The sequence below is a fragment of the Trichomycterus rosablanca genome, chromosome 17 (genome assembly GCF_030014385.1).
Source record: "Trichomycterus rosablanca isolate fTriRos1 chromosome 17, fTriRos1.hap1, whole genome shotgun sequence".
Lineage (NCBI taxonomy): Eukaryota > Metazoa > Chordata > Actinopteri > Siluriformes > Trichomycteridae > Trichomycterus > Trichomycterus rosablanca.
In genome coordinates this window covers 22,771,095-22,792,381 of record NC_086004.1, presented here as the reverse complement: position 1 = coordinate 22,792,381, position 21,287 = coordinate 22,771,095, and the positions used below count along the sequence as shown (strand labels likewise).

At 37.6% G+C, this 21,287-nt stretch overlaps 2 protein-coding genes across 2 annotated transcripts in view; both read left to right on the top strand.

Moving 5' to 3' along the window:
• Nucleotides 1-962: 962 nt before the first annotated feature.
• Nucleotides 963-9,792, top strand: si:ch211-1a19.3 (uncharacterized). The gene is made up of 5 exons (XM_063012753.1): nucleotides 963-1,507; nucleotides 3,886-3,982; nucleotides 5,665-5,818; nucleotides 7,822-7,970; nucleotides 9,498-9,792. Coding segments are annotated over exons 1-5 (726 nt in total). The 5' UTR covers nucleotides 963-1,183; the 3' UTR covers nucleotides 9,500-9,792.
• Nucleotides 9,793-13,650: 3,858 nt separating this feature from the next.
• wdr18 (WD repeat domain 18) overlaps nucleotides 13,651-21,287 on the top strand; it is a 74,330-nt gene continuing 66,693 nt past the window's right edge. The window contains exons 1-3 of the mRNA XM_063012891.1: nucleotides 13,651-13,860; nucleotides 17,235-17,345; nucleotides 18,442-18,575. Of these exons, the coding sequence (XP_062868961.1) occupies nucleotides 13,651-13,860; nucleotides 17,235-17,345; nucleotides 18,442-18,575 (455 nt within the window). The remainder of the gene's footprint in view (nucleotides 13,861-17,234; nucleotides 17,346-18,441; nucleotides 18,576-21,287) is intronic.

The window sequence follows — 21,287 nt, the reverse complement described above, 5'->3', positions numbered from 1 at the left end:
ATGGTGGTGGTGTGTTAGTGTGTGTTGTGCTGGTATGAGTGGATCAGATACAGCAACGCTGCTGGAGTTTTTAAATACCGTGTCCACTCACTGTCCACTGTATTAGACACGCCTACCTAGTTGGTCCACCCTGTAGATGTAAAGTCAGAAACGATCGCTCATCTATTGGTGCTGTTTGAGTTGGTCATCTTGTAGACCTTCATCAGTGGTCACAGGACGCTGCCCATGGGGCGCTGTTGGCTGGATATTTTTGGTTGGTGGTCTGTTCTCAGTCCAGCAGTGACAGTGGTGTTTAAAAACTCCATCAGCGTTGCTGTATCTTATCCACTCATACCAGCACAACACACACTAACACACCACCACCATGTCAGTGTCACTGCAGTGCTGAGAAAATGGACAGAGAGTGTAGAAACAAGGAGGTGGTCATAATGTTATGCCTAATCGGTATATATATATATATATATGGTGTATTTTATATTTTACCTATTTGGCCAACAACTAACTCCACAATGTCTTAGTTTTATTAAAATCCCCCGAATCCCCCTTGTTTTTAGGTTCTAACTTTCATTTGTTGCTGAGCTGGGTGGATACCCTGTGTGTGAGTGCAGGAGTGTGTGCCATGTCTACTCTCAGGCCCTGGCATGGTGTCAGGAAACATTGAGTTGCTGCAGCTTTGTGTTCTTTTGAAAGTGCATTAAACAAGACATAGTTAACGCAGCAAACAAGTAGGCTTTCGTCTCTCCAGCGGCTTCTTGTCCCTACAGAGGAGCTGGGATGTCTGCCAGGACTCTTCTCAAGATTACGAAATGCAATATAAAACACATGCACTGAACACACACACACACACACACACACAGTTACATAATTTCTCAGGAAACAGAAAGTTACTTTAAAACTTTCGTTTTTCTTGCTGCTGCTTTCCTTTTTACATTAGCTGCTCACTAAGCCACAAGGACCAGATGAAGTAAGCGGGTTTTCCTGGGCACGCATTCCATCACCAGGAGCACAGCCACACCTCTTTTTCCTGCCCAGCCCTGGCAGAGGTTTTTTTTGGGGAGGTGGGGCAAGTCTTTAAAAGCCTCCTTCAACAGGAGTTTGCTTTTTCACACACTTAATATTTTGAAACACTTCAGCTCTGGTTGGACTTTTCTCTCACTGAGATCTACCCAGCTTGTTTACCAGGATGACCAAATCTAAGTCATCATCGACAACTATCAATGTCATCCTTGCTTTGCTGGCCTTGTGGTCAATCATCTCACTTATTATAATAGTGGTGTGGGCCACCTCACCAGACATGAAGGGGGCCAGTCAATGCAACGCTGAACGTAAGACTCTTGAGCAAAAGTATAATGAAGAAAAGTCTGTGTGGGGCAAGGACCGACTCGCGCTGGAAGAGCTTGTGAGGCAAGGCTGGAACAACAAGAGCCTGTTGCTGAGTCATATCGACTTGCTGAAGAACCAAACGCAAGTACTTAACCAATCCCTGGAATCATGCACAGAGGAGAATGTAAGTGATTTTGGCTCCATATTGGTTTCTTACAAGTTCTAGCTGGTTTTTCTAGCCTTCAGATAAATTATCTGCAGTTGATTTTAATATTTAAAGCAGACAGAGATGGTTCCAAGTTGAGCTTTGCTCAGTGGCAGTGATAAGACATGACCTTGTATTATAAAAACATGACAGTTGGATGACTAGGTTCTCTAAACTAACTGTAGGTGTGTGTGAATAAGTGAATGTGTGGTAGAGTGGGTCGCCATGTGATGGCTTTGTGCCTTGTCCAGGGTGTGGTTCTGCTTGGGCTCAGTGTTTCCAGGTGAGCACGGCCACCACAAATCTGATCAGGATTAACCTTTTTTTTTATAAAGGTAGGATCCAAACACACCACAACCCTGACCAGGTTAAAATGGTTTGTGAAAATCAATTAGTAATGATAATAAATAGAAGAAAAATAAAAAACAAAAGATTAATGGATGCAACAACGTCAACTGTATCTTATCAGGGCTGATATTGGCCTACAATGTTTTAATGCTATAAATTAATGAATCATCTGATGAGCTTGTTGGATGTCCTATTTTAAAACCATGAGCAATAAGATGAACTAAAACTCCAAATTTAAGACAAAAAGATTGACATGTCTACTAGTATTACTGTCATTATCACTACCACTATATAATGTGATGAAAATAAAAACAAGATGATTAGTTAGTAAATATGGTATACAGGTCCAGTGGTGACTTGGTAGTTAAAGTACAGGACTGATTGATTTAAAGGGTGAGAGATTAAGTTTGTTACCAGATCAAGATGGCACTGTTAGGCCCTTAAGCAAGGCCCTTACAGCTCAGTTGTTTAGATTGTAACTTGTCTTTAAATGTGAATAGTTGAAATACGGTGATAATTTTGCTAAATCAATTTTGCTATCAATCCAGTACCATTTTCTATGTGCATGAATATGATGCTAGTTACAGATCATACACATAAAAATGAGTAAACAATCTGTATCAGGGTATCACGGCTGAGGATCAGGGCTGATGTTGGTCTAAAATAAAGGTTTCTGTATGTGTTGGATTTGATAAGTGTTTTTACATAGTTACAGTCAATAACATAAGCTTGCAGCAGCTTGATAAATATTATACACATCATACAAATATAGTATTGATTAGGGATGTAACATTGCACTCTACCGTACTACTGGGTTCACGATATGATTTTTTCCTGATTTTTTAAACAAAATAAAATTGAAGACAAATTATGACAGTTTCCTTTATTATTTCTCTTAAAAAAAATAAAGTAAAATCTTTTATTTAACTAAATAATAAATGTTCTTTTATTTCTGAGGTAGGTACAAACTATGCAAAATAATGCTGCACGTTTCCCTTTTTGTGTAAAAGAAACTGAAATGACATTGTAAAACAAATCCCACATTAAATAAATAAATGAATAATACAAATAAAGAAAGTATCCTAACATAAATAAATTTGGCTGGAAAATCCTGTACAACTCTGTGTAGTCATGTCAACCAGGCGAGGTGAATAGCGGCAGTGCCCTCTGCTGTTTAAAGTGAATATCAATTAATTTTACATGAATAACCGATTCGAATTGTGGCACATGTGCACCGATTTTTAACTGCCTTGTGGTGCATCGTTACATGCCTAGTATTGATACATTATGTAATTTATAGTAAAGTGAAAAAAACTTTTTCTGTGAAATACAAAAGTAAGTAAAAGCAGTAAATGTATATTGTTTTGCAGCATTTAAAAGAGCTGTACTGGGGCGCCCAGGTGGCGCAGCGGGATATTCCGCTGACGCACCAGCACCGAGTTTCTGAACCTCCCGGTTCGAGGCTCGGTGTTGCCACCGGTCGGCTGGGCGCCATCTGGCGGGCATAATTGGCAGTGCCTGCAGGGTGGGGGACCGGACTATATGTGGGTGGGTGGGTCTTCATGCGCTGTGTAAGGACCCTGATTTGCAGAAGAGACGCCCGTGCAGAATGCACGGACGAGAAGAGGAGGGCTGTACACGTGTAAAGAAGGCGTGGGGCAGCGGCGTGCTCTCCTTGGATGCAGGTCTGGTGTGCCTGTTAGCAGCGGAAGACAGATTGGAAGCGCTAAAAATTGGGAGAAAAATTGGGGAGAAAATTCGGAGAAAAATAATAAAATAAATAAATAAAAAAAAGAGCTGTACTGGCGCTCAGGAATGTATCAGAGATCTCAGGTCATTTCTAATACAGAGCTACTACAGGGAATTCTGATTCACACCCTCCTGTGATCTGAAACTGCCTGACATGACTGCACTGGCATTCACATTCAAAACAGTTTACACCTGACTCCCAACTCACCCATGAACTAACTCAGTAGAGTTAATTAACTTGTATCCTGTGTCTGTTTCAGGCTCTGCTGAGTTCAAACATCACTGTGCTGGAGAGCGAAATCGAACTGCATAAAGCCACAGAGGCCAACCTGACTGCCGAAAACTTGCAGAAGCAAGGTAGGAAAATTTAAGTCAGTCTCTCCCTCCCCTTCCAGGCTTCATGAAAGGAACACTCTCTCACTGACGATATTCTTAGTAGCTTTTCCCTCGTGTAGTCATAGAAACTGAGAAAACAAATAATTGGAAACTGGAGTTTTGCTTGAAATGATTGTAACGTTGTGATATTCAGCGTGTGCAGGGGTTTGGCTTCTTTTAAAACTTTTTTTACAAGCAGACCACATTGTTCATACTTTGCCCAGATAAGGCCAATACTGTGTACTGGGTCACAGAGTAAAGTATGGAGATGAGGGAAAGCAATGAACTATAATGTGGTAAATAGAGGAATTATAATTAAATAAAACTAAAGACATTATATGACATTTTATGTAGAACTAAATGAATTATTAAAAAATAATATATAGAAATGCTGCATTCCAAACAACTAGTTTAGTTTTCATGTGTAACATCTGTATGATTTGAGTTCTAGATCAGTGTAAAATATGATGGCACTCAAAGGATGGTTTGTATCTGATTTTGTGAATCTTTTTTTAAACACTTAGATACACAACAATGACTACACAATATCTGGGCCCTGATTACTAAGATTACTAAGATTAAAAATATGTAAACTTACAATAAATGTACTGTTCTACAGATGTAAAATAACCCTAACCCTAACCCTAACCCTAGACCTGGCTTGTAAATAATGTTCAGATTCATCCTGAAGGTGCTTAATGGACTTGTTATCAAGAACCAGTCCAGGCCACTGGAGCTCTATCACCCCAAACTAGTCAAACAATGTCTGAATAGGTGTTACATAAAAGTCAGTGTTTTAAATGTAAAATATTTAATATCTTTATTTAAAATAAATGGGGGGGGGGGGGCATAGTTGTAATGCTTCTACTTGTATTGAAAATGCTCAAAGCTTTGCATTCAGTTTCAACTTTAATGTAATTTTATAAAAACAACAATATTTTCAATTTGACAAAATTGCTTAATATAATCATTTAACTGGTTGTTCCACACTTTACCCCCCACAATTACATGTGATTGTTACAACTGTAGTAGTGAATATGACTTCTGTACTTTTTTCTAGCTTTAAAACATATAAGTTCTTTGATAAAATAGTAAGTAAATCTTTATTATACCAATTTAAATTAATTTCAAGCTTTTGTTTTCTGTTGACCTAATTCTGCAAGCTGCCCAAGCATATCGTGAGAGCAATCTTTTACCGGATTTCCTGCCTCACTAACCAGCCACAGGAAGTACAGTAATTTGCTTCTGAATAACAGCGATAGGGTATTGTAATAACAGCAAGATGCAGGTGCTAAATAAAATCAGCTATACACTTGTCATATTTGTGCTACTAGTAAAGATGGAAAACATGGTGTGGAAAGTCTGATCCAAAACAGGATGCAGTTTGTGCAGTATTATTCTCAAACGCAGTGCCAAGCCTGAACAGAGCCTCCACTTCTGTTTGTTACCTAGTGGTAAAATCATAAAGGCCCTTGCATGAAGCACAGTGATATTGTACAACACAGCCAAGACAATGGAATAGTTTGGCTCTGGTTGCTGAGGGTGTGCTGCATTTTTGGCAGCCGTATTTGCTGGGGTTCTGCCTGCACTGTTCTTGTTCTGTGCTTTTTGTCATAACATAAAAATCTTAACAAATTAGGTTTTGATCTTTACTCCCATTTTAGAGATGATCGAACTGCTGGAGCTTAATCTGACCCAGACCATCAGCGAGTGGCATTCTTGTAACAGTTTGCACCAGGCTGCTCAGATGCTTCAAACAGCAGCGGAGAAACAAAGGGACGGCTGCCAGAGTGGCAAGCTGAACCTACAGAAGCAGCTGTAAGTCATTTCTTATACTTTATTATTTTGCTATAATTCAGTCTGGGTTTTAATACTTAAATGGAAAGAATTTTGATTGCAAAAGGCTACACTGTAGGGCCAAAAGTATGTAGACATCCCTTTAACCGATTTAGCTGTTTCAGCCACACCCTTAAAAATCTATAATCCGAACATCCAATCAAATATCCAAAAGCCTGTAGTGTCCTGCTTAAATGAAAGTGCTATTATTTTACATGAAATGTCTAGAAACAGCAACACATAAGCAGAAAGACATAAAAATTTATTTGTACACTTTTGTGGGATGGAATTTAACTATCTGTCTATTAATTTCTCTGGTTGCAATGTTTACTTCCCAGTTTTTCAGCTCAGCACAAAAGCTGTTTGGTTTTTGACTTTGTGGATTGGCTTTTAATGGTTGAGTGGCTGAACATATTCATTTTTTGTATAAAATCATCGATATTTCAGAGAGAAAATATACAACATATATTTTCAATGGGTTTCATTATTTAAATTAGTGAACTTACATAAAAAAACAAGCACAGTTTTCAATGCCATCCAGTTGGTCTTACTGGTGTTTTTGTGAGCTGAATCCCTGACAGTGGTCTTGTCTCTATGGCACTAATAATCACTTTAGTTTGAGTTTTTCAGGGCTCTGTTTTAGCTGTTTTATCTTAAAAGCTGTTTAGTTTTTTGGCTTGGCTTTTCTGGATTGGCTTTCAGTGGCTGTGGATCGGCTTTCTATTCTGCCACATGCCACTTTTGACTCAGTGTACCACTGGTTCTGTGGAAACCTGCTCTGTGGAGTAACGAATCATGCTTCTTGTCATTAGGCAGAGTGACATAAATCTAAGTCTGGAAAATGGTAGGAGAACACTAATATATAGTGAAACTTTGTAGTGCTAAAATTTGGTAGAGTTTAAAAAAGTGAATTATTAATGCTACAGAATTGTTTGGTTACAGCATGTCAATGCCTGACCACTAAATTAGGAAAATTAATAAATGATTGATGGGTTTGGAGTTGGCTAGCCTGCACATTGCCCTAAGCTATCCCTATCTGTTATGACCTGCAGCTTAGTATAAGCTATTTGATAAAGTCAATCACAAAGTAACTCCTTGTCCAAAAGCATATTTTGGCTTAAAACCTGCTTTACCTTAACAGAGTTTAAAATGTAAGAGACAGCCGTAAAACTCATATGAAAATAGATTTCATTATTCAAATAACTGGACTCACCTGAGAAAAGTAAGCACAATTTTTAATGCCATTTACCTTGATCTTATTGGCATTTTGGGAGCTGAATCCCAAGCCCCTTGCTTCTGTGGCACTAAAAATCATCTAAGTTTTTAGGGCTCTGCTTTAGCTGCGTAACACAGGGCACCCCAGGTATTTTCTCACTGAATTCAAGCAATTTTTAAAGAACTTTAGCAAACAAAATAGTTTAAAAGTTTATAAGTTTAAAAAATGGAATGACACTGTGACTCAAAATTCATGGTATAATGAGCTATAGCATCAGTGATGTATCAATATCAGTCACAACATATTTAATCAGCAGGTGCGACATCTGTCAATTTTACAGTCAGTTTGAGCTGTTTTTATACAGAATCTGTCCCGTCAGGGGCTTAATTAAATAACTCATAGCTTTTTTGCTGACCTCTTATCTAAACAGTAAGAATTATGTCAAACTGTGTATTTTGAAGACATTCCACATCCTAGGTACTATGGAAGTTTAGTGGGTAGAGCTTCGAGCTTTTGGGCTCTCAGAACCAGAGACACCATACAAGGTCTGTCCCGTGCCCTGACCCCGGCCCCTAAACAAGCTGGGATACGCAGAAAAATAATTCAATTGTACTGTACACGTGTGTATGTATATATGACAAATAAAGGCATTCTATTCTATTCTATGGGTGTCCACAATGTTTAGGTCATTCAGTGTATATGCCAGAGAAGATTGTGTAGCTAAATAAGTGAATGCAAACTCTATATGTGTTTTTGTGCTCGATTGTAGTGAGAAGTGCAAAAAAACTGAACAAGCACAGCAACATAATGAGGTATTTATTCCTCCTCAAGCTGACTCTCCTAATGACGGACCCGTCGGACCAAGAAGTGGTTTTACCCTGGTCATCATGGTTTGCATCAGCCTGCTTTTGATACCTTGTAAGTACTCAGCAGACATAACAAACATATAGCGATCTTTGATTATGCATTTGTAATTTTTTAAAGAAATAAAACATCTAGAGAACAGACTAAACAAATTTGTTAAAACAATGCAAAGCACGTGAAAAAAAGGACATCTTGATCACACAGATCTGGACCTGGCTTGTTTATATTTCTTCTGCTGGTCATGTTACAGTCATGCCCCCACAGTCATTTTAGTCCACCATAGGTTTTACTAGTCTTGCTTCTTTGCTTCAATGCAGTTGTCTTATTAACTAAATTTAATAAGATTTTATTGGTGGACTGTAAGCATAGACACGCAGTCATGCACCAAAATTATGTTTAATCATCCATCTTGTCTGTAAGACTCATGTCTATTATACAGGAAAGCAACTGGGTTTTAAGCGTATATGGCTGTGTCCTAATCCACATCATACTGTTCTAAATACAATGCAATGACAAATTAGTCACAGTTTGTGATGTTACTGTTTTTAATACTATTTAGTTTGTACTATGTGGTTTGAGACACATCTTGACAGTGATGTGGAAAGAATAAACTACGCCCACAAACATACGCAATGCACAGAAATGTGTTTTTAATGACAGCCAAGAATGTTCATTCACATAAAGTTATGCTCTTATGGCTGTGGGATCTTGCAGGTCTTATCTGCTGTTGTTGTAACACTAGAGGCAAAATTCTACCCCAAAATTCTACTAGGATTTTGAAAGTTATTTATTTTCCCTTTTCCCAGTCTAATCATAATAAATTTCTTCCGATTGCAACCTTTCTCGTTCTGCAGCCACTATTGTCACACACACACCTACCCACCTAATCTTTTCACCTGCCTGAGACGGGGTCTCACAGAGTGTGGTATCGTATACGGAGAGCCATGCACTGCTGTCTGTGATCAACCGCCGCTTGTGCAGGTGCCTCTACCAGCCAGCAGAGGCCGTAATTGCACCAGCACCACCCTAGTGTAATCCTCACTTTAAAGTGTTGCTTGAGGCAGTTTGTTTTCTCATCAACCTTGGTGAAATGGCGGTATACATGAATTCAAACTACACCTATTTTACTGTCTGTAGTCATCATCTTCATAATTACTAATAAGAAATTAACTACATTTATTAATTTGCATTTAGCAGACGCTTTTCTAAGCAATGAAAGTTTAAGGGCCTTGCTCAAGGGCCCAACAGTGGCAACCTGGCAGTGGTGGGGCTTGAACCAGCTGCCCATTGATTACTAGTCAAGCACCTTAACCACTAGGCTACAACTGCTAGGCTATAACTTCTAAATTAATAAATTAAGAAGTTAATTTAAGTGACTGAACTTTTGTTACTAGCAATTTAATAATATAAGTCACTGTCTATATATTTTATGATTTTTCCCCTGCATTTGTTCTGAATTTGGATAATTTGTAGAGCACCAACTGAAATGGTGAAACAGACCGAGAGTAAAAACACCCTTGCTGTGCTTTGAATTCTGCCATTCAGCATATTTACTGACGTGATTATATTTCCTTTTTTCAGAGTGGAGCTGAGAAGATTTGGTACATATTTCAGTACAACACTGTTTCAAGACACCGGAATAAAGAGAGAACGTAACCTGGACTTGAAGCATTCATTACTTTTGCATTGAAAAGCACTGCTGTATAAAAGATAGGATTGTTCTCTATGCTGAAAGAGGATATCACTGCACGTTATGTTTAGAATGAAGAGAAGTATATAGATTTTTTATTTGATTTAAATTCCATGTTAGTGATAATGAAATCAACACAGGCTTTTAGCATTCATTAGTATTTTGTGTTTTAGCCTAAAACTAATTTTAGTTTGATCGTTTTCCTGCAGTTTAGATAATTATACAGCTTTATTAGAAGATTAACTCTACGTTCATAAAAATGGCTTGAATAATTCCAATAGCCCTGTATTGTTTCAGTGTCTAAAGCCACAGAAATACTATCTTTAAAGTTAGCACAGTGTTGTAAATAATAAATTAACTCCAAAAGTAATATGCTGCAAAGCTATCAAACCTAACTCACAAGACAAATACTGTCATAATTTAAGCTTGGCTATGCAATGCACTGCATGCGTTGTAAAGTCATTATGTTGTTCCCTATGTAGTGAGTGGGGTTAGTCTGTAGAAAACTATTCACAGTTTGGCCTCCACCTGACTGCAGCACAAAAACAAATCAAAGTGGCTGTATTATGGTCATCAGTTTTAGACTCATTGTAGACAGCAGCACTTTTGAGCAAACTGACAAAAATGCTAGTGTTGCCAAAATATTTACTTTAAACTGTGTTTTTAAAGTTTTTCAAATAATTGTGTAATCTATTTTTAACAGATTATGGTGCATTTGCCAAGTTTGAACTGGGAAGCTTTAAACCCCGTGTGTAAAAATCCATTTCATTTTCAGCCTAAGTTTTCTTAGATCATAGTTCTTTGACCTGTTTTATGACTTTTTGAGCACTTTCATGTGTCATTTGTGCATTAAATTTTAATTTTGGAATAGTTTAGTTTCTCTGAATGGCAAATTCTACTTATATAGATTGACATGTGAATGAAACTAATTTCTTTAGTAGTGTGGAACAGTAGCACGGCTGATAGTGGGCGACACACTGAAATCTGGTTTCTGAAGTAGTGAGTTGAACCCCACTTACTTCCTGTGAAAACTTAAGTGTGTTTTTCACATCACACATCTGTGTGGGTTTCCCCTGAGCACTGTGTGTGTGTTGCCTTGTTCAGGTTGTTATTCTGATCGGGCCGAGAGTTTTTGGGTGGCGCCAGACGAACTGCTGTTATAATCAGGATTAGGCAGTTAGTAAAAATGAATGACAATCATTTGCAGTAGTTCTAGAAGAAAACTGATTTTATCTTTGTGATTGAACAAACTTCTGGTCTGATCTTCAAATTATAAATTGTGGAAATGACATGGTAGCCAGATATAAACTACAGAATGTGTGTATAAAGCTAGCTTGGTAAATTAGCTGCTGATAAACACAATAATTGTTGATTATACTGTTATATAAAGAGAATGCAAAAAATGTATCCCACTTGTATCTGACAAATGTGGGCTTGTTTACAACCTAATATCACAAATAGCTTTACAGTAAACATGAGCTGATAAGTAAGCTTACCTTTCTGAAATGTCAAAGCCCACTGTAGTAAAAGTACAGTAAACCACAGGTAATAGCATTAGCAGTGAGTAGATGGAAGGTTTGGCATTGAGGATACAGTTAACTATTGCGATTTGCCTTTTAGTTCTAGTAACAGATCCCAGCTTTTTATAAGGATTAATGTGTTGAGGTACTTGTAAGCAATAGTTTAATAGTTTTTGGAAAAAACATCCAATTTATTATTTAACAAATTTTTTGTTGAAAAACCAGGGGTGCCCTTTATCTTTCACATTTTGAACACTGGTCCAAAAGATTATTTTCTGAAAATTGTAATTTTCAAAGTGTGCATTATAGTCCTACAGTATAATAGAGATCAAATGTAGGTTATGAAGAAATTAACCTTCTGCCTTGCTAGTTCTTTGTGAATAATTACAGAGTAATATGTGCCATTTTGTGCCTTAAGTTACAACTGCGAGTGTGATTATGACATTTGTTAAAATACATACTAAATGCTTTTATCTATGTTTTCTAGCTTTTCTTTTGCTTGCAGCTGCAATAGATTTATTAAGTCCTCTATAAAATTGCAAATACAAAATATTACTAATTACTGTAATATTTCTGAATATTTACCAAAGCTAAATGTCTCGCAAATGTGTTACAACACTGTAATAAACAGCAGCATATTTGTCATTGTAAGCTAGCTCTAGAGAACAGATAATGTTCAGTACTGTAGAGCTATAATGACATGCCATTTCATTTTTAGTTTAAGTCTAATTTACTTTGAAATCTGTTAAAAAATGCACAAAAATGACATATCTACTAAAAAGTTGCCAATGCTTCTAAATATGTCCCAAAGTTAGATATGCTGTTATCAAAATCTAATTTTACCCAGAAGAAAAGCTCCAACTGGGTTAAGTCACACATTATAATGGCTATTGCCCTGGTAACTGTTATAATATTTGGCAAAGCAGCAGATAAGCCAGGAAAAGGAAAATATGGGAGTGAACTAAGAAAACAAGAATGTTTGCAGCTGAGTCTGTTACAAATATGTTCTTTTTTGAAGTGTTGAAAAAGTTTTTTTTTAAATAAACTTGCTATTAAGTGTGTGTTTGTTCTTTATTTGATTGAATATTGAGTAATGTGAATACCACATACCAGCACTGACCAGCTTAACCCTTTAGTGACCAAGATGAAATTTTTAAATGTAATTGCTTTGACAAAGTAAACCCCTAATGTTTACCAAACACAGATTTTTAGTAAATTTCATCCAATGTTGCTATTAGATTCATATTACAAAGCAACAAAAAAGGTTTTGGTATTTCTTTCTTAAAAGACCATGTCAACCTTTTAAGTGAATATATTAAACTATGTAATATACATTACAGCCGGTGCCTTGTCTCCCTAACCCTGCTTTGTTCACCAATTTATCAGTATGTCTGCCCTTAGCTTGGTTTACCTTAGAAAACAAAATAAAAATGGTCTAGACACATCTAAACCTATACCGAATGGAGAAAGATGGTAATATCTCTGGTAGGCTAAACCATCCAAGAGGCCACATACATTTTTCATTTTATTTCATTTTCATGTTTTACCACCGCTTTATCCTGGTCAGAGATGCTTCCGATTTTTCCTGGAATTACTGGGTGCAATGCAGTAAAACACCTCGGGACAGGAGGCCAATCTATCGTGGGGCGTCGGCCACCCCCTCACACATAGCTAATCATGTTTGTATGTAAACATGACTGGGACAACATTGGCACCCAATGCCAGTCCATCATAATTAATGACATCAGTTTGCTTCAGTTTCTCGAGATTTATTGATGAAGTAGGAACAGCAGTTTTGCAGTGATATGTACAGTATATGTTATATTATCTAGGTATAATTTATATAAATCTTAATTAATAAGATTAACTGTATTAACTGTATCGTGATCTTATGTTACATTATAATTAATACAGCTTTCCTAAGGCTATATGCATATCTTATTTTTTGAGAACAAAGAAAAACACAATATGAAAATGTATTTATTTATTTTAGTATACTTTATACTTTACTTTTATAAAAGCCAACACCCACCAAACTGTCCTACAATTTAATAATAACATCAGGCAAAGAACCCAATAAGCAGACATCCCATTTTCTGCAAATAAGACAAACCTGTAGGTTTTGTACTTTTGTCTCCTCATAATAATAAAAGTAAACTAGTCATTTTATTCAGATAACTTTATATGTTCCCTGACTTTACTGGGTTTATCATGATGGTTGCTGTGTGGTACACTGAACTGTTCACTTTATTGTAACTATGTAGTAGCTTAATAACCACTCTTTCAATTCATGGTAGGCATGTCAGAATGCACAGCATGTCAAGCCTTGAGGGAAACCAGTTCAGTTGTTTTTTTAACTGGGCTAAATGGTCGAAACAAACTCTTGCTTCGTTCACAATACTTAATTTACGTTCTAAACACAGCTCTGACAAAACTACATTTCCCGTAATGCATTACAATCGGAAATGACGGTATTGCTGCCAAACGCGCAAGTTCCAAAATAATCGCGCTTTGTGGGTCCAAAATGTCGGCGCCCGTGGAGCTAGTTTTAACAGCGGATTCAGCCGGACAGCTGTGGAACTGTGCCGTTTTCGACCCCCATACAGGGACTAATCTGTTATCTTACCGAGGAGGAAACTCGTCCCCTCGCTCTCTTACAGTCCTGAATGGAGAATACATCCTCGGAGCTCAGCTGGGCAAGAATTTCATCAACGTGTGGGAGATACAAAGAAAGGTATGAGAGTGCGGCTAGGTTCAGTCTCAAATAGCTCCATGCATGCTTTACAAGTGCACTACGTAGGGGTTGAATGTACATGGGTTCCACACTATCTAGTGCAGTATGTATCTTTGTGGAAGCTGTTTGTAATGCAGCAAGGAGCCAAGGCAATTTGGAGACCATGTGTTCATCTTTAAATACAATAATGCACAGAAAGTAGCAACACATAAAGTGATTTTAGTTAAAATAAATAACAGACTAAGAGCTAACAGACATCCAGCATCTTAAGATCAGGTGACTACCAAGTTGTAGTCTCTTTATTTATTTATTAGGATTTTAACATCATGTTTTACACTTTGGTTACATTCATGACAGGAACGGTAGTTACTCATTACACAAGATTTATCAGTTCACAAGGTTAATGTTAAACACAGTCATAGTCACTTTTGTATCTCCAATTCACCTCACTTGCATGTCTTTGGACTGTGGGAGGAAACCGGAGTTTCCGGAGGAAACCCACACAGACACGGGGAGAACATGTAAACTCCACACAGAAAGGACCCGGACCGCCCCACCTGGGGATCGAACCCAGGACCTTCTTGCTGTGAGGCGACAGTGCTACCCACTGTGCCGCCCAGTTGTAGTCTGAAGGTGTAACATAAGATAACGGTTCCACACATTATTGAAAGTACGTGACTGTAAGGCAGCTGGATCAACTGTATTAAATTCAGTAAAAATCATGTCGGTTATCGGTTAACCGGTTTAATATCACTTTTTTTTATCTTAAACTGTTTAAAGTATACCGAAAACTGTAGGTTTAGTGAGACCATCTATCTAAAGCTGTCTCGAACTAGGAGTTTTGGACACATTATAATTTTTTTGGGGAAAAAAAAATAGATCAAACTTGCAACGTTAAAAACTAGGGCTGTCAAACGATTAAAAAATTTAATCGCGATTAATCTCAGAATTTCATATAGTTAATCGCGATTAATCGCATTAAATAAAATCTGTGTAAATGTTATAGAAAACAAGGTTTTTTAAGTGAAATGTGAAAAGTGGACGTTTCTACACGAAGTGAGTGTGTTTTGACCCTTTTGGGGCTTCCATAGTTCATGGACTAGCGTGCTTGACTCCGGTATTCAGTGCCGTAACAGATTAAGTTAATAAAGTGTTTTGCTCCCGATAACTTGTGAATATAGCGTGTATTTATTTCTTTATTATGCAAGTGCATCCCTACGACGCTCAGTTATATTATTTTAACAAACCGCAAATGAACAACGGTGGCAAGTCCGACATTAAAACGTTGGTTCTACCAGTCAAGTCTCAACATGAACTAGAATTTGCGTTAACGGCACTATTTTTTTTAATCGCGTTAAATTGAGATTGCGTTAATGCGTTATTATCGCGTTAACTTCGACAGCCCTATTAAAAACATAAACAATTCACTTGAAACCAGCGTATGTAAAATCTCACAATACAACGAACGATTCTCGCTGATAAGCAATCATTTGTCATCATGACAGAGCATACATTTTGACAACTTCAGTCTTTCCTTCTATAGCTTTTCATTCTTCACTGTCTGACCAAAAATATATTGACTTTACATTCCAAAACCATAACCATTTGAATACAGCTTTTGCAGCTGTAACAGCCTTCACACTATCTACAAGATCTTTGTTTATAGAGATTTTAAAATTAAGTACCACTCATCCCTCTCAACATTGGCAAAAGTTGCAACAGGTTTGGTGGAGCAACAATGAGACTTGTGGGTCAGAATGTAAAACACTTTCATTAGAGTAAGCACGCCAGCAACATGCCAACGCAAACGTTCATTAACAGTATGCTTCAAACTATGTGGACATTACATTTGCACTTAACAGAAGTCTGACTCAAAACTGAAACACAGAGGTGTTATACGAACAGGAAAATGTGTACAGGACGCTTGAGGCTGAGGTATGTGGAAAGTGATTATTGTGATTTGCTATGAAGCTTTTAAGGAATTGAGGTAGATCAGTAACTGATATTAGCCAGCAATGCTATTTTTGCTTTTTACCTTCTTAATAAGCAAAAATAGGTACTTTACTAATGTAGATCTTCTGTAAAAGAAAAGTGGCATAAAGCAAATGTATAAAAAGCTTTTTTGAAGCCTGTACTTTATAGCCATGTGCTATTTGTATTGTTTTTTGCTTTTAATGTTACATCACCATCAGTATTTTTATTCAAAAGTAGTTAAGTGGAAAGGACCTAATATCACATTTGTAAACTAAAAAGCTCTGATGGCTGGCGTGGTGGGTAGCACTGTTGCCTCACAGCAAGAAGATCCTTCGATTCCCAAGTGGAGTGATCTGGGTCCTTTCTGTGTGGAGTTTGCATGTTCTCCACGTGTCCGTGTGGGATTCCTCCGGGTGCTCCAATTCCCTCCCACAGTCCAAAGACATGCAGTCGGGTTAATTGGAGATACTAAATTGTTCTAGATGTGTGTGTGTGTGTTTGCCCTGTGATGGACTGCGGATTTAAGAACAGTGATGTAATTCATTATTCTGGTGGATGTCTGGATTCTGGTGGTAACACCCTGAACTTAGTCAGTGATATGGTTCTTTTATGGTTGATAAGAGCTGTACAATAACTTAGTCTAGTTGTGACAAAGGCAGGTGTGCATTTCTGCCTGTCAGCGGTGGAAAAATGTTCCAGACATCAGAGATATGACCATGAGGTCACTATAAAGAAATGCTGCAGTTTTTAACCTTCAGGGGCCAGTAGTTTAATAATAGTTCATTTTTATTTTATTTATTTATTTTTTTACAATTAATAGGTCAGTATGAAAACAAAGATTAGAAAGGGTATTAGGTTTATTATAGTGTATAAACCACATTTGGCTCGGTGGGTAGCACTGTTGCCTCAAAGCAAAAAGGGTTAAGGGCCTTGCTCAAGTACAGTGCCTCTTAATTACAGGTTCTGATTGTGTTCATGTGGAGTCCTGTGTTAATAAAATCTCTCTCATGCCGAGTTTCCTAATTAATATTTAAATTGGTCTGTCCCATTCAGTTTAATCTATTGACAACAGAGATCCATCCATCCATCCATCCATTCACCCACCCATCCATCCATCCATCCATCCATCCATCCATCCATCCATCCTGTCCCTATCCTAGTTTATAAAAACACATCTAAGTTCTTACTTATGTAGATTACTAGTCGCTTGACAGTATTGTGAAGTTGCTGCTGTAACATCCAGAGTTTACAGTACATGATGGTTGTTATGAGTGTAATACATTTGAAGTGGAGTCTTTGACAAACTCATTTCTGTATTACGATTTTTGGTCGTGAAACAAAAAGTAGGTTGAATGGGAACTTGATTTAAACATTATTTCTATGTTCTTGCTGCTTCTTAGGACCAGCTGCAACAGAAGATTGTTTGTCCTGGGGTTGTAACCTGTCTAACAGCTTCTCCCGATGGCCTGTACGTGCTGGCAGGCATTGCTGAAGCCATATATCTGTGGGAGGTGAGGAACCAGCCAACTTTCCAAAATTGCTACTAAGCAGTTTTAGTAAATCATGATGAATTATAGAGGCTGTTGTGTTCATGCAAATTAATCTGCATAAACAATCAATCTGCTTATATTTTGGTAATGTAATATTGTTTAACGTTTTGATATGACTATATTTAAACCTTTTCCTTTTTAATGTAGCTTCAACGCTTAATGTGTGAATACAGTAGCTATTTTATTCCAGTTGATGCAGAGTTGAAATGTGTTGGGACAGAGGCATACCCATTTACATTCACATTATCAGCATTTAGCAGACACTTTTATCCAAAGCGACTTACAGTATATAGTCCAAGCAATTGAGGGTCAAGGGCCCAACAGTGGCAACCTGGCAGTGGTGGGGTTTGAACCAGCAACCTTCTGCTTACTAGCCCAGTACCTTAACCACTAGGCTACAACTGCCTACGTACCCCTGCAACGTCATGCTTGCTAATATTTACACTTTCTAATTGGGAACTGGGGATATTAATTGTTGCAGTTTTTCAAGTGCTAAACAGTCATCAATGGCCATTGTCTGATTCTCCTATCCATTATGCATCATACATTTTGAATTGTCTAGATGGTCCCTTTTGTCTTTGGTCCCTTTTGTCAGATGTGAACACATCTGAGCACATCAGCCCAGATTGATAGAGTTTCAGCTGGCATTTATTGTTGCAGTGGTATTCTGTGTTAAGTGACAATGATTTGTCAATGTTTGATCAATGACTTGATCTGAAGTACTTCTCTACAGTATGTTGCTATATTAATTACAGTAACGTAAATGTTTCTTACACAGTGCTGTCTGAAGGCCCAAAGGTCACATACATTTACCACTAGTTTTGGTCTTGTCCTACACAAACTCACACTTCTCCAGATTCTCAAAATCTTTTTAACACTTTGTGTACGATAGATGGTAGCAAGGTCCATAAAAATAAAATAATAGAATAAATAGAATAAAATAATAGAACTGTGGTATAGTAATGTGGGTTTTATTTCTCTGTGTTGCAGTGCTCCAGGTTTGGAAGCCCTGCTTTAAACAACTACTTTTAATGTAACCGATATGTGTTTGATGCAGGTCTCAACAGGCAACCTTCTGGTTATTTTGAGTCGGCACTATTTGGACTTGAACTGCCTGCGCTTCACAGATGACAGCAGCCATTTTGTGTCCGGAGGGAAGGACAATTTGGCTCTTGTGTGGAACCTTGCTAGGTATGTTTGATGTACTTTTTTTTTGCTTTCTCTCTGTCAGTCCAGTTTTATAGGGGCTTCTGATGAATTGGCTTCTTCCATCATATTAATTTAAAAGTGCTGAGCAAAATATTAACTCAGCACTGATGAGCACATTTAAAATGAAATTGAATTGCTCAGCAAAAAAGAGATTTGGAAAACGTGCCATATAGGTATCCTGACAAATACTTACCTTTATTTGTTTCCTAAAGACTAAACATTGTAACTATTCTACTGCTCAGCCATTTAGAAATATTTTGATTGTTTGAAGCCACATTTTAAAAAAAGCTGTGTTTTTCTGTAAAACTTCTGTCACCAAAGCTTCAGGACCACCCCTAAAAAACTGCACAGTAATGGGCTAAATGCAGCAGACATGGGCAGCATAAAGACCTGAGTGACTTTAATGAGAGGCCTGACTATCAAATCTATTAGAAACTAACTAACCATCAGTGAACACTTTCTCCAGTACCCTTGTGCAATTGTAAACAGACAATAGCACATTAGGTAGAGTATGAATAGTCTGGGATCTGAATATCACTTGGCATTAAAGATTAGTCATGAGCACTGGTTAATTTTTTCCTTTTTGGGGTTACAGCCCATCACCATTTGATTTCCCCCGTGTCTGCGTGAGTTTCCTCCGGGAGCTCCAGTTTCCTCCCACAGTCCAAAGACATGCAAGTGAGGTGAATTGGAAATCCACCACATGAATAATACTTGCTCTGTGGTGGTACTGTGGGGGTCTTTACCATTGATGAACAGGGTGAAAGCAGGCTAAAAAAGTATGTAGAGAAATAGATGGACTACAGTCAGTAATTGTAGAACTTCAAAGTGCTTCTATATGGTAAGTGAAGCTGATAAAATGGACAGTGAGTGTAGAAACAAGGAAGTGGTTTTAATGTTATGGCTGATCAGTGTATTGCTGGAGTTCCTTAACCTGAGTGCAGTGCCCGCCTAGTGATTGTAGAGGTACGGCCAGAAGAGGTTTTTTTTTAAATTTGGTTTCAAACTCTAGAAGACTCTAGTGCAAGAAATGTTAACATGTTGATCGCAACCCCCAAAGTGTTTGCACCACAGTCCCTGGGGGTACGAGATAAGTACTATTAATATACTATTATCAAGGATATGCCAAGAATTACTGATTTAGTAATAAAACCTTCAGTAATGGTCTGTGGTCTGCCTTTTTGCACACTTACTCGGGGATTATATAAAGCCTGTTTGTGTGTATTCGTGTGTGTATGTGTTTTGGGAGTGTGTAAGAGGAGGAGAGAATTTTTTGCCCTTAAATGGGGGGTCTCAGTGGAGAAAAGATGAAGAACTCAGTAAACAGTACTGTGTTCTACTGTTTAATGATGTTAGCAAAATTTTTGCCTTGATTAATAATAATAAACTAATTTTTACAGTTTTAAGGTAATAAAAAATGTGTACATGCCAGCCTACACCTAAATGTTATAGTTGTGCTTATGCTTAATGTCGTGCACCCACTTCCAGCTAACTCCCTCCAGAGCTGATATCTCCTCTTGCAGGGTAAATTCGTTTGTGTGTCTTAAGTGTTTAACAGGGTTAAAAATCTTTGTTAATGTGACTGAATGACCTTTCACAGGTTTGAGTGGATTAAAGCAGGACAGACATATTGATCTTTCTTGTCGCAGTGCTTTCAAATGCATTTTTCCTCACAGTAATTCTTGATAATTGCTTAGCTTGCTGGTGGATTGGAAAATCCTGAGCTGATAGTTTTAAAGTAAGAAAGTTGATATTTTGAACTGATGTGGTTCGAAGCTTTCATTAGTTATGTCTGTTGTTGTTTAAAATAGTAAACAGTGACTAGTTCTTTGGAAACTGTTTCAAGTTAGAGCTGTGCAAGCTGGGCTAGCTGTTAGTCATGCATTTTTCTAGGTTTGTTTGTTTATTAGGATTTGAACGTCATGTTTTACATTTTGGTTACATTCATGACAGGAACGTAGTCACTCATTACACAAGATTCATCAGTTCACAGGGTTATTTTGAACACAGTCATGGACAATTTAGTGTCTCCAATTCACCTCACTTGCATGTGTTTGGACTGAGGAAACCGGAGCACCCGGAGTAAACCCACGCAGACACGGGGAGAACATGCAAACTCCACACAGAAAGGACCCGGACCGCCCCACCTGGGGATCGAACCCAGGACCTTCTTGCTGTGAGGCGACAGTTCTACCCACTTAGCCACCGCGCCGCCCAGTTTTTTTTTAGGTATTCTAATAGAAACAGTTAGCAGTATGGAATTAGCAGTAGCTTAATTTCTTTTCTTGCTCCCCTGCTACACAATAATGTAATTGGTCCAGTTTTTTATATAATGAAAATTCTATAATATTTAAACATCATATTTTATAAGACTAAGAATAAGTAAGGGTTGCCCAGGCTGACAAATATTGTGGCTGTAATTGTGAATAGCTTAAAAATACGGAGTCATCTTTATTCTGGTTTAGCCAACAATTAGCTGGTGTAACACTCACATCATGTCCATAGATGGCAATGTACGTTTATTTTAAACTTGGCTGTCTGCGTCGCATTAAATAAAAAGCAGATTTTCCTTTTTTGCCATACAATTGAAATTATAATAAAATCAAGTAAGTGAACAGTTTATATTGGCACACAATATTATACTATAGTATTTTGTTTACTTATTTAATGTATATAATGACACAACATTCCATA